This window comes from Neolamprologus multifasciatus, chromosome 22 (assembly GCF_963576455.1).
Source record: "Neolamprologus multifasciatus chromosome 22, fNeoMul1.2, whole genome shotgun sequence".
In the NCBI taxonomy this organism is placed as follows: Eukaryota; Metazoa; Chordata; class Actinopteri; order Cichliformes; family Cichlidae; genus Neolamprologus; species Neolamprologus multifasciatus.
Genome location: NC_140459.1, coordinates 5,530,560 through 5,544,987, shown reverse-complemented (window position 1 = coordinate 5,544,987; position 14,428 = coordinate 5,530,560). Strand labels below are relative to the sequence as shown.

The window sequence follows — 14,428 nt, the reverse complement described above, 5'->3', positions numbered from 1 at the left end:
ACTAGTGTTTTTTCAAGTGTATTTTTTAATTTCCTTGTAAAACCGCTCACACCTACATTCTGAAAAGATGTTGTTCTTTGTAATGGGTGTGCATTCCAGCACTCATAGTTTGAGCATGTGCCATAATTAGTTACAATTGTCAAGAGTTCCACACAGATGAAAAACTATTTCTACATAAATGCAGTGACGCAAAACTCTCTCTAATTTCAGTCCGACATCAATGACTCATAAATACAGATGAGGGAGAAAAAATGTATAACACCATGAAGATACATTTAAAATAATAATAATAATTATAATAATTATAATAATTATAATAATGGACACTTGTGTTTTTTGTGCTATACAGTGGAGCAAAAATACTGAGGCAATTGTTCACAAAACAAAAAGTAAGAAACATTATGATGTGCTCTTCTTGAGCTGTTGTTTAGCACAAAGTATCAACAACAGGATGTTGTTACTGTTTTTACTTATTATTTAGTTTAATCCAAGATGAAATGGCTTGTTAAGCTTACTAAGATATGTACTTATCCACATCGACTATCCACATAAATGTAACTCTGCATGTACAGTAAATGCACAGCAACACTTAAAGCTACAAAGATTAAGCTGGGGAACTCCAGGCCTCAAGGGCCGGTGTCCTGCAGGTTTTAGATGTGTCCTTGATCCAACACAGCTGATTTAAATGGCTAAATTACCTCCTCAGCCCTCAACATGTCTTGAAGTTCTCCAGAGGCCTGGTAATGAACTAATCATTTGATGTTTGATCCATTTGTATGTTGAGCCAGGGTGATATCTAAAACCTGCAGGACACTGGCCCTTGAGATCTGGAGTTCCCCAACCCTTGCTCTAACGCATAAATAAAATAAAGAATTAAAAAAAGAATTCATAAGTTAAATATTTGGAAACTGGCAGAAAATTTAATCAACATATATTTCTTAGAGGATGGAACCTTTGTTTTTGTGGGACAGAACTCCTAAGAACAGAAGAAAAAACCTATAGGTGTTTCCTGCATGTCCCATACATTATGTACAGATAGTTAAAGATTCTTAATATCCTACTAAATATTATGCACTAAACATGAAAATATGCAGTTAGTTTCAGTTTTTCTGGATCCTGTTTGTTCATATTTCTCTTCACCTGCTGCAATCAGGTATTTCCCTTACATGTGGGAGTGGCTACATGATGACTCATACCTAAACCGCTATATAGTGCTTCCAAACAGAGACATTCATTTGCTGTATTAATCATGGAGGAGCAAAGAGATTTACCAAAGTAAGTGTGATCTGTAAAGAAATGTAATTTTTATATTTTAATTTTAGCCATTAGCCATAACACAGAAATAGTAAGAAATATGTGTGCCATTTAGGAAATTTTAATTTTATCATTTGACATTATTTAACAAGTTTAATACATTTTATCAGGCTCAATAATTTACACTTAACTGTGCTCTTTACATGCCTTTCTACGTCAGACTTTGACTTTTTGTCTTTTCATTCAGGAGGCCGTGGGACACCTGTCAAGAAGTCCCAATCATTGAAGATGAACAGACACCATGGAAAATGATCAAATTGCTGAAGATCATTTGTCTGTTTGCTGTAACTGTTATTGTGTTTGGATCGGCATTATGTAGCAAGGTTTGTTGTTTTTTGGACATTTTTTAAACATATGTGATATTTATTCTGCTGCAGCTAAAAAGATAGATATTAATATTTATACTTATTCTAAGGAATCAATCACACAGAGCAGTTGTTGATTTTCCCTTGCCAAAAAATAGTGTCACTAATAACTGACATATTCAGAGATTTCTTTTCCTCTCTTACAGACGTCTTTTCTCCTCCTAATCACGTTGTCCAATGAAGGCACAAAGACTCTCCCTCCTGAACAGAAACCCGTTGCACTGCTGTGTATCGGCTGCTCTCTCATAGCCTCCAGTGTATTTCTATTCCTCAAAAGCATCTGGAAATCATGTTATAAAACATCAAAGGTGCCCAGAAAAACAACTGCAGCCCTAGTAAGAAAACTTTGATGCTAAAAACAGAAAGTCTGCAGATTTTAACTTTTTTTCTCATCATGCTTTAAAATGTAATCATCTTCTGCTTCTTCTTTAGGTTCTGTTTTTTGAGTTTCTGGTTTCTGCAGGTGCATCAATTCTCACCATCGTGGCGATGCCACACTTGGACATTGTGACCAATGTGACAATATTCAACGGAGTAGCTGTCATCTCTGCAATCCTACAGCTGGTCGCTCAGTGTTCTGCCAAACAAACGAAACACTTCGTGCTGCCTTGCATCTTTGGTTTCATCTTTATTTTGATTGGTTATGTCCTGTTTCTTCTGTTATATATTACAAAGAATCCTTCTGATAACAACATGATCATCTGGGTGGGGTTAGCTGTTGGAGGGTCTATTTTGGTGTCTTTCAACTGGTGGGAAAACTACTTGAAAAAAACAATTTCAGCGAACAGCAACCCCACCTTCCTCGAGAACCTTTGCAATGACATAAAAGAGTGCCAGAACATACTGCACATTCTCTCCAGCCTCATCAGGATCGTTGTGACTGCATGTGTAGTTGGGGCCTACGTCCCTCTAGCCAAAATGGACTGGAGCATTCTGACCTCCATCCCAAGCCATGAGACAAGAATTATAGCCATCATCATTGGGGTCCAGCTGGTCTCCTCAGCACTATGCCACTGGTTTGCCTTGGTAGCCTGCAAGATGCATGCTTTGCGGCGATGCTTCGTCCTTCCTCTATACCTGGCCTCTCTAGCTGTTTTGGCTCTGCTGGTCATTCCAGTTATTGTTTACTATCAGGACTACAGAACAAGCCTGAATGGGACTACAAACATCAACTTCACAGACTACTGTAAAGTGGCTGTGGATGGAAGGAATCAAAGCCTGAATGACAGTGTGTTTCCACATCTGGTGCTGGATGTTACACACACTCTGTGCTTCCTTGACATGTCCAAGATAGCTGACATTGGCATACTCACAGGTAATAAAATAGATCCGTTATAAATTATCAGCATATTTATTGATAAAAACAAAAAGTGTTCAATGAATAATATTTTCCTTACCTTCCTTCAGGTTCAGCAGTGTGCTGGTGGATTGGCTTTGTGTTGGTAACCCTACATCTCTGGAAGCTCAATGTGCACCGAATAGAGAGGACTCAAGACCTGTTCATGAGGAGGTTGTATGAGGGAGCCTTTATCGAGCAGTCCCTCCTCCTCAACATCCGATTTGACATCCAGACCAAAGAAAGGATGAAAAAGTAAGTGTGTGTACCATTGTTCTTTCATTGTGCTTCTGTGGTTCATTTAGGTGTGTTTGGACATGGTGTTTTTATAAGTTGTGATTAGATATAGGCAATATTTTATGATACTGTCAATTCTTCAAACTACAAATATGCAATGCATTTTAAATATACATATATAAATATTTTATGTGAAGACGTAGGTGTTTTGAACCAGTGATGGTGTATCTGTGTGCGACCATGTGGCACGAGACCTACGAGGAGATGATGAACATTATAATATCAATATTCAGGTGAGTCTCACTGATTCTGTGAAAAAAAAAAAATCTTGCTATTCCTCTAACTTCAATCTTTAATGAGTTACTACTATGTTCTGGACTTCCCCTCTCCACATGGAAAATTCAGTTATTCCTTAAAGCACCGCAAATAAAATGTGAAAAAAAACTAAAGGTTTATCATTAAGAGCATCTGAAAATTAATTAGGGTTTAATTTAGTTAAAGAAAAACCAGCATTAGTGAAAAGTACCAATGTTACACTCAAAAATAATGTGAAAAATATGTGTCTTTGGCCGCGCCAGTTTACAGTATTAAAATCATAAAAATTTACTTTCTTGCTGTGGATTTCCCCACACTTCCTGTTCATGCTTTTCCTTACAGACTGGACAAATACAGACCAAAGGAGGACCCGAAGTTCAATGATTTCACTTTTGAAGCTCATATCTACTTTGATGACGCATTTGAACATGTTGAGGGGAGTCGCCATCTGAATGAATATGCCAAGAACCTTGTAGAAGTTATTAAAGAGGTTTATGGGTATGTTTACATGCAGTCTGCTATTAATGCATTTAGGTCCAGGATTGATTTTACCATCCTGGACTATAATCTCTATTAATTTAGAGACATTTTTTCTTACTGACTATCATCAGCATCTTCAACAACGTTGATCAAAAGTTCTTCAGAAAGCAGCAACAAGTCCCTGATCAGAAAATCATACAGACGCCATATGGAGGTCGTCTTTTTATCAACATGCCTCAAGGGAACAACATTGTGGTTCACTTCAAGGATAAAGAACGCATCCGTCACAAAAAGAGATGGTCTCAGGTGGGAAAATGATTAACTGCAACATGTAATGTAGATCATCTGAAGTCTTGAGTTGTAAAAAAGATTGGATTTTTAATTATTATTTATGTTTTTTTGTAGATCATGTATTTGTACTATCTCCTGGGCTGGAAACTCATGAGCAAATATTACATTCGTTGGAAGAGGGGAGAGGATGAGCAGGAGCTAGAAAAACAAGCTCAGGTAAGATGAAAGAGAAAGTTTCTGATTTGCTCAAACATGCTTGTTAACAACTGTCATGGTACATCAAAAACGACCAAAGCTTCAGGGTCAAACAAAGCAAATTGTATATGTTTCTCCAGAAAGAGAAGCACAACACCTACATCCTGGCTTTGGATGGGGACACTGACTTCCAGCCTGCTTCTGTGGTGTTGCTCATCGACCGTCTCAGAATGTACCCTCGCGTTGGTGCAGCATGTGGCAGGATTCACCCCACTGGATCAGGTTTGCACATAGTAACAAAATAAAATTAAAAACATATGAGTAAGATGTCATTGGGACTTTATAAAGATTTGGATCGGAAGACATGTTAATAATTTCTGAATGGCTGCCATCATCCCAACAACTAAGAATTATCGATATCTTAAGTGACATGTTCATTGAGAAAATGAATGCAAAATCACCCGTTTAGGCCAACAGTTAGATGAGGTACATCTTGTTTTTATAAAAAAGCAAAGAGGTGGAGATAAAATGTAATTGTGCACAATATCATGCATACAACAAGCTTCTGTCGTCTGGGCCCCAAGATAGTTTCTTAGCATAGAGAATTCTTGGATGCAAAATGCACATTGATGCTTTAATCTGCAGTGCTTAATACTGAGCATACAACACCATGTTCCCATGGAATTACATTCAGTAGTGACAATGACGAAAATTCTTGTCTCATCAGTTTAGTTATGTCTGTATACACACCACAGCTCATGTTCAACGCAACTAAAAGGATGGATCACAACACCACCTAATGGTAACACTCATTATTGCAGAGGAATACTAATCTCACAGCAGTTACTAATGATCAGTGTTGGGCAAGTTACTTTGAAAAAGTAACTAATTATAGTTAATAGTTACTTCTTCAAAAAAGCAACTGAGTTAGTAACAGAGTTACAATATTCTAGAAGTAATTAATTACTTGAAAAGTAACTATTGCGTTGCTTTAAAAAAACGTTTAACCCTCTGGGGTCCAGGGTATAATTGGCCATTTTTAACTACTTTTGATTTTCCCTCCACATTTTACCTTTAAAACTATTTGTTTGCCTTGTTTGGTTTCATTCTTTTCAGCACAACCTCGCGTGTCTGAATTTCCAGTCATGTTTTCATTTTGACATACTTAACACAATTGATCTAAAATCAGACAAAAACCATAAAATCAGAGTAGAAAAAGTTTTATTTTTTACTTTAACAACCACAAACGTGTTTAATGAATCATATTTCATAACTTTAAATGCAAATATAAATTGTCAGTTTTAAAATCCTATGCACAAGTTTTGCAAACAAGAAAGTGATTTGCATCCATTTACCTTTTACCTTGATTTTTTTAAATAACCATTTCAAACTATTTACAGAACAATCAGCTGTTCTGCATTCAATAAGATGCCACACAAATTATTTGTGTCACTCCAAAAAAATAATTTCTGTCCACTATAAAGGAGAAAATCACAGCCTGATACCTGCAGGTCTGACAGCAGCAGGTGCATCACTCCTGTTTCTACCTGGAGACAGCAGTCGCCTCATTGTTCTGACACACAACACAAAACTATCCACAACACTACACACCAACTACACAAGACAACACATTAACTACACACTCCAAACACGCTAAACGTCACAAATCTCTCACATCTCAAAACTCGCTCTCTCTCTCTCGCCGTCACTCCTAAAACTTCCCGTTTTTTTTGTTTTGTTTTTTCTCTCATAAGCAGAGAGTGCTTGCTAGCGCTGTCCTTAGACACTAAACGTGACGAAACTATTGATGAAAAAACGCCGGGTATATATTTTTTATCATGACTGTGGTTTTACGTGGTCTATCAACACAATTTATAAACTGGTATATATCACCTTGTTGCTTTGTCTTTAAGTGGAAGTGTGATTGGCTTACCACGACTACTTTATTAGTCTTGTAACGCCATTATTCCCATCACTGCTAATGATGCATTTATTTATTTATTTTAGTCACTGAAAGGTGGAAATTAGTTGAAAAAATAAAACGAACAAAAAGAAAAACTCATCCACGGCCCAACTCCATCAATTTAATTTACTGCATGCTTTCAACTCCACTTTACAGGTTCATTTTCAGAGTTGGCTTTTTAGAGCCCAAAAAATCCCAAAACAATGGACTCAATCAGCAGGCACACAGAACTAGAAGAACAAAAATACCCAGCTGAAAGCAGTAGACATTGTAGAGAGTTAAAAGTAACTTTGTATTTCCTTTGCAGGTCCTGTTGTTTGGTTCCAAAAGTTTGAGTATGCTGTTAGTCACTGGCTGCAGAAGACAGCTGAGCACGTGATTGGCTGTGTGCTGTGCAGCCCTGGCTGCTTCAGTCTATTCAGAGCAGAGGCCCTAATGGATGACAATGTGATGAAGACATATTCTACCAAGTCCACAGAGGCCAGTCACTACATCCAGTATGACCAAGGTAAATAATCAAACAGTTTAAAGACCACTCTAATATTTTTGTATATATTTTTTATTCCACTGTCGCCACTGGCAGTCTGTCCTTCACGTTTGGCACCTTGATGAGAAGTGGGCTATTAGAATAAGACTGCATCGGTGTGCAAGAGACGAAAACAGGGCACTGTTGGAATGCTACTATGCAAGTAAGAGGAAAGGGTACATTAATAGGATGAGAGCCCTATGACCAAGCTAAGATCCTGTGGGACTTCCAGATACAGACCGACAAAATGGTGGTGGTTAACCAACTGGACATAGGGGTGGTAGATAAGCAGAAAAGACACCTGTAGTGATAGACGTAGTGATATCGAATGTTGGCAACATCAGGAAGAAGGAACACTTCTGATTCTGTCTTCGATCAGTTCCTCAGATCTCGCGATCCTTCTTCTATCGCACTTGAGAGTGATGATATCTCCCCCCTGACCTGTCATCCTGGCTCCCCCTAGTATGTGTGTTGTACCTCGTCAATAGCTGTGAGAGCAGTCCCTACTGATACCCAACATCCACATTGACGGCAAACAAACTAGTAGCTCAAAGATTCCATAGGTCCCTCATCCCATTCATGTAACCTCTTCCGCCGGGGTTACTTGCATAGTAGCATTCCAACAGCGCCCTATTTTCGTCTATTGTGGGGCGATCGAGGCTCAAGAGTTGGGAGTTCGCCTTGTAATCGGAAGGTTGCCGGTTTGAGCCCCGGCTCGGACAGTCTCGGTCGTTGTGTCCTTGGGCAAGACACTTCACCTACCGCCTACTGGTGTTGGCCAGAAGGGCCGATGGCGCGATATGGCAGCCTCGCTTCTGTCAGTCTACCCCAGGGCAGCTGTGGCTACAACTGTAGCTTGCCTCCACCAGTGTGTGAATGTGTGTGTGAATGGGTGGATGACTGGGTGTATAAAGTGCTTTGGGGTCCCTAGGGGGGACTAGTAAAAGCGCTATACAAATACAGGCCATTTCCCATTTATTGCCCACCGATGCCTTCTTGTTCCAATGGCCCTTTATTTACACACACACATATATTCATATATATTTTGTAACCACAGGTGAAGACCGCTGGTTATGTACTCTGCTACTAAAGCAGGGATGGAGAGTGGAGTACAATGCAGCATCTGATGCCTACACCAATGCACCGATGGACTTCAAGGAACTCTACAACCAGGTGAAAACCTTTCTAACGATACTGCATTTGGTGTTGTGTTGTTATAAAAAAAAGATAACGCCTCAGTCTCCTTTTTTACTCCAAGTTTAATAGAATTTATTCACCTATCCATACATTGCTTGTGCTATTAGCAAATAAGCCCTAACATAACTATTTTCAGCGCCGGCGATGGGGGCCTTCAACAATGGCCAATGTGGTGGATCTGCTGGGTTCCACCGAAATTATTGCCAAAAGGAATAAATCCATTTCCAAACCATTCATGTTTTACCAGCTGTTTGGTATGATTTCATCCATCCTGGGACCCTCCACCATCTGTCTTTTGGTTGCAGGTAAGTATCACCTTTGTGTTTTACAAAATCACCTGTGCACATGTGAATTTGTGTCCACTGAAATATTATTTGAGGTAAAAATGGATACAACTTTAAAACATGACAAATATCTTGCAGGTAGTTTAACCTTCGTTTTGGACATCAATTCTGCTGCTGCTCTTGTCATATCTGTGATACCTCCAGCCATCTACCTGGGTCTTTGTTTCAAGCTCAAGTCAGACACTCAAATTACCATTGCAGCAATCTTGAGTCTCTGTTATGCATTCCTTATGTTGACAGTGACAATTTCTATTATTGGTATGCTATGTTTAATCAGATTTAACTTATAATAAATTTTGCATTTTGTTATTCAGATTTTGTTTAATGTTTTGACAAGAAATACTTAAACCTGCTTCAACACCTGTCTTGTTTATTCAGGATCAATGTTGGAAGAGAAAACCATCCTGACACCCAGCAGCATTTTCATCATCTTCATGGCCATCCTTTACCTAATCACTGCAGCAATGCATCCTCAGGAATTTCCTCTGGTGTTCCATGGCTTTCTCTACATCATCTGCATCCCCAGCGCCTACCTTCTGCTCACCATCTACTCCATGGTTAACATGAACAATGTGTCTTGGGGCACCAGGGAGACAAAACCTGCTGCTGGTGCAGCCCCACTTCCAACTCTCACGCCACAAACGAGAGCACAGAAAGGTAAGAGATATTAGACTTTTTTCTATGACACTCACAGATGTTATTGTTTTTCTGTTTTATGAAACGTGTATGATTTTGTTTGCAGCCAAAAGTATCTGCCAATGGCTCGTCTCATGGATCAAATGCTGCAAAAAATCCAGCCAGAGATTTCAAGGTGAACAGCTCAGTAGGAGTCAGGACAACACAGCCCAAGAGCCTGAGCAGCTTGAACCTGAACCCCAAAACACTATTGTGGAGGATATAACTATTACAGAAGAAGAACAGGGGTATGTTCTGAAGCTGGAAAAATAATTTCAGCACATCAGTCCTATGTACTGATATTATTTATTTAGTTTTATTTTTTCCCAAATTTTCTTTCAGGCAATTAGACAGCAACATCCAAAGTAAGTCCATGAAATTCATTCTGAGGTTTTTTTTTTTGTTTATTTTTGAATTCAGATAAACATACAGCTGCGATTTAATAATTTTTGCCATCCTTTTATTAGCAAGCTGGATTGAGGTGCTACAGAATTTGTCCAGTGACATGAAATTGCAAGAGGACTCACTCGAGCAGGTGTGTACGTGTTGTCAATTATCTCATTTGCCTTGTTTACATCTCTGTCCAGAATTTATCTTTACTCCCATCTATAAAAAGGACGATGAGCAGTATTTACAAATACTAAAACTGTTAAAAAAATACTCCAGTAAAAGTTGAAGTACGGATTCAACTTTTTTACTCCAGGTTCCAGGTCTGAAATGTACTCAAAGTAAGAAACAAAAAAAAGCTCTTTAGAGGACATTTCTATTTTTGTGCAAGGATAACTGGTCCTTGTGTTATATCAACATAATGATAATGATGAATGAATGATGATCAGCTTGAATCTGAAGAAAAAGAACAAAATTTATATTGATGTGTTTTTCTTCTGATCCCTACATTGTAGAGGGTGACTTTGCCTCTAAACAGGTGTTTTAGGGTTCCTCCACTTGGATTCAGCAGGGCGAGGAACCCTAAAATTAATTGTGATGACTCAGTGTGGGGAAAAGAATTGAGAGCTCTGGTAGATTTTTTCAGTGTACAGGTCTCTGATCAGCTGACCTGCTGCTCTTTGTGGTTGTACAAGCCTGAAATCAACCAGGTGTGAGCAGATGTTCATGAGTGTTCCTGGCTGATTTCCAACCTCTACACTGACAGTACACTGTTTATGCTGTCTGTTTGCTATGAAGGTGAAATTCAGTCAGTGGATCTCAGCCTTATTAACTAAAACTCATATGAATCTCTGCTACAAATGATCTAACCCAACTCTGACCATGAAACCACCGCCACTGTGCACCAGTCACACACTGTTCTTTACTTTAAATCCATCACAGTACAGACGACTTATCTGTTTATCCTGCGCTAACCTGTAGATCCAGTCTTTAAATGAAAATTAGTCTTCCTCAGTATGTTGTTTCATGTTTCACAATACAAAAAAACATGTACACACCCAATATCTAATTTAAAAACACGAGAACTTATATATATATAGAGAGAGAGATAGAGATATATATATATATAGAGAGAGAGAGAGAGAGAAGCTTTGAACTTCTATTTTATCAAATGCCACTGACCTTACCTTTAAATCTAACCTCTCTTCTTCCTCCCCTGTCCTGTCTTTCTTATCTTTCTCCATCTCTGAGTGAAGTTAGCTCGTTTTGTTTACAGCAGTTGGACCTTGGACATAGTATTTGTTACTTCTCACATCTGATGATGAACTTACTGTAATTACTGTGCTTTAACAAACACACATGCTTATCTTGCCAATTAAAATTTAAATGCAATAGGAATGTTTGTGGGTTATTTTCCTTTAAAGCTATTTTTGCCATTTCTTTAGTTTCAACTATTGAAAATGTTTCTGTCTTTTCCAGGAGGAAAAGGAATTCTGGGAAGAGCTTCAAAAGGAGTATCTTAAACCTCTACCTGATGACAAAGAAAAACAGAACAAGATGGCCAGTGAGCTGCGACAGCTGAGAAATAAAGTAAGTGTGGGAGGATGTGTTATCAAGAAGGGGCATACTGTACATCTTTAGAATTCCAGGGTGAAAGCACTGTTACTTTGTATCATTATTATCAACATGAACTTTGGTACTTCTCCTACAGGAAAACAAGTGCAGTTAATCTTAAATTACTTTCTTTTTCTCGTTACACACAGATCAACTTTTCCTTCTTCATCTTGAATGCATTCTGGCTGGTGACAACCTTCATCCTCCAGATCTTCAATAGCACCTTTGCCATCAGCATCCCAAAGTTAAACCTTCAGTTACAGAAAACAGGAGATGTTATCAAAGTTGAACCAGTTCCCTTCATGTTCATTATGGGATTTGCTGTTACGGTTATTATCCAGTTCCTTGCGATGCTATACCACAGGTGACCTCTTAGATCAAATCCCAGTCTTTTGGTAGTCAATGAGACAGTCTAACATTCTTATGTTGCATTCATCCAGAATACACACCCTCATCCATTATGTAGCTTTTGTGGACACGGAACCCAAAGAGAGGAAGAAAACTGGAAGCCGGAAGTCATACCTGCAAGGGAGAAGGGTATTTGCAACTATACTGCATAGATAGATTACTTGTATTCTTTAAACAGTACAGAAATCCATTTTTGTGCTAATGGTTTTTCAATTGCCTTTAAGGAGTCCAGTTCTTATGCAGACTCAAGCTACAGCTCCATGGAGGACCTTGATACTGAGGACAATGATATTGAGTCAGAGGTCACCAGAGGACCTGATGAAGAGGATTTGGTATAAACAACCGGTGTGACTGTTCAGCACTTTAAAATATCTGTTGTGTGAGATTTTACCAAAAATGGCAATACATGTACTACTTATTTTTTTACTTACATTGATTCAAATGCAATTTATTTATATAAGAAAAAAATATCTTTCAGTCTGAAGACATCAAAATAAGCCAATAAGGCTATAAAAAAAGAAAGAAGAGAAAGTGTATGTCGGTGAAAATGTTAGATTTGGTCTCCTCTTTCCCCTCGCCCCCAGCTGATCATAGGGGTCAGTTTATTGTTAGGGTTTTTACCTTAAAATATAAAGCACGTTGAAGTTGTTATAAATTGGCATTATAGGAATGACATTGATTTGAATCACATCAGATCAGTCATTCATCATTTTAACCGAAGAATCTAAAGTATTTTTTTACACTATAAGTCTTGGTGACATTGAGTTTTCTGCTGTCTCATATTGTTGTAATGTATAAAAACATGTGATCTACTTTTCCATTTGTTTACACTTTGTTTTAAAGAAATCTTGAAAATATTTTCCAATTCAATTCTTCAAAATATGAAATTAATCTAATATAATTTCCCCTTACATTGGGTTCCATACGGAAAATGTGTTATTTATTTGTGTTAAATTATTTTTTAGCAGTTTTTTTAACTACTATAAAGTTTCTTGTGTGTTTAAGCTAAAAAGTTAAATGTTTTTAAAGAGTATTTAAAGGAAGTAGGGAGAAGTACGGCAGAAACAGGTTAAAACAGATTTCCTTTAACTGGTATGGTGAAGTTTTGGGGATATTGTGTGTATCAGAGGAAGCACAAAAGTCTATTGAATATCACCATATATGACCTTTATTTTATTTTGTCCCTGTTGCAGTAATGGCAAATATATGTTGTAGTGTTGATTTGTGTAACAAAATCTTAAAATATTTTTATATGACTTGTCTTTATTTTGTGTCACAAAATGCACACAACTTTTCTTTTGGGAAAAGTACAACAATTAATGTAAAACTTAATATTTGATGTAGCACATAAAGAGAAAATTTTAATCTCATGTGTTGTAGAAAGTTAATGTTGGTAGAGAAGTAGTTACACAAATGTTTGCTTACAAAGATCAAGTCAGAAACATATTAACCCACAGCAGTGGCGGTCCTAGCCCGTTTGGCGCCCCGGGCGAACACTCCCTCTGGCGCCCCCCCCCCCCCCCCCCCCCCCCCACACACACACACACACACACACATAAAACATATTAAGGATTGTACATTAACATAAAACTGTTGTCGGAACCATACTGAATTTCGCCAGAGAAACACACACAGACACACATATGAAGAGAGAGAGTATGCATTGATGCAAACAGCTACCGAACAGCCATCATAATTCCTCATACAATGATAACAGGACAAATCAACAATTGACAATGACTAATTAATATTAAAATCTGTAACATAATGTATTGTTTGGAGTTTAGTCTGTTACTGTTACTATTTTTACCATTTCTTCTTGGAGCAACTGTAATCCACATTATTTCCTTAGAGATTAATAAAGTATTTTGATTCTGATTCTGATTGTTTCAGGATGACCTGCTATTATCCAATCACACATCTGCTTACCTGTATCTTTTGCTAGTTTCTCTTCTTCTTTTCTCTTTTTTCTAAACTGTGGACCTGATGGCTTTGAACTTTTCTTGTCCATCTTGGTTATAATTTTGCACTCCAGTATGAACACAAATCCCCCAACTCGAGGATCACCACAACATGATCTAACACACCTACACCTTAGTTCACAGATTCACTTTGTCTATGGTTCATTTCTGAGATTTCACACAACCCAGGATTCAAATCATGAATACATGATGGGCTTGGATTTACAACATTATGAATGAAATGTGCTCTATTTGGAAGCAGCCGCCCCCTCCCCTTTCGACGGGTTGTGTGTGAGACTTTAAATCATCAAACTGTAAATTATAAATTTTAAATTGTTTTTATTTTCTTGCTCTTCTTATATTTATTGTTTGTTTACTTTCACGGCTGTAACTGGAGCCTCGTCGTCTCGTCTCTCTATATACTGGACTGTATGTAGCGGAGATGACAATAAAGTTTACTTTGACTTCAGCAGCGAGCAGGCGCACCGAGAGCTCTCGCGCACACTTTTCGTGTAGGCCTACAGAATTTCTAGTTTCAAATTATGAGTCTGTATCATAATGTCTGGTCTTTTCGTGTTTGTTGTTTTGTTTTTATTTTGTTTTATTTTGCGAGTTGGTTATTAGATGCTGCTCCAGCCAGCCAGAGAATCCTGTGTAGCAAGCAGCAGGCACGGGGAGGAGGGGGCGCCCTTACTCCCAGCAAATGGGCGATAGAAAACCGATCGGTGCCTATGCCATTCTCAGTATGCGCTGGCTGATGTCGGGGCAGCATGAGTACGAGCAATTTTTTTTTTTTGCCGATGTCCGTGATGCCGCCCCC

At 38.2% G+C, this 14,428-nt stretch overlaps 1 protein-coding gene across 1 annotated transcript; it reads left to right on the top strand.

Annotated features, from left to right (window-relative positions):
- The first annotated feature begins 1,177 nt into the window (after positions 1-1,177).
- LOC146492723 (chitin synthase chs-2-like) lies at positions 1,178-13,943 on the top strand. Its single transcript, XM_085148824.1, has 22 exons — positions 1,178-1,275; positions 1,502-1,637; positions 1,826-2,014; positions 2,112-2,994; positions 3,087-3,270; positions 3,450-3,545; positions 3,910-4,065; positions 4,179-4,353; positions 4,453-4,554; positions 4,674-4,815; positions 6,804-7,004; positions 8,080-8,195; positions 8,356-8,524; positions 8,642-8,821; positions 8,942-9,220; positions 9,306-9,486; positions 9,581-9,603; positions 9,706-9,773; positions 11,105-11,215; positions 11,389-11,603; positions 11,680-11,776; positions 11,872-13,943. Exons 1-22 carry the CDS (start codon positions 1,250-1,252, stop codon positions 11,983-11,985), a joined length of 3,843 nt encoding a protein of 1,280 aa, XP_085004950.1. The 5' UTR covers positions 1,178-1,249; the 3' UTR covers positions 11,986-13,943.
- The last annotated feature ends 485 nt before the right edge of the window (positions 13,944-14,428 follow it).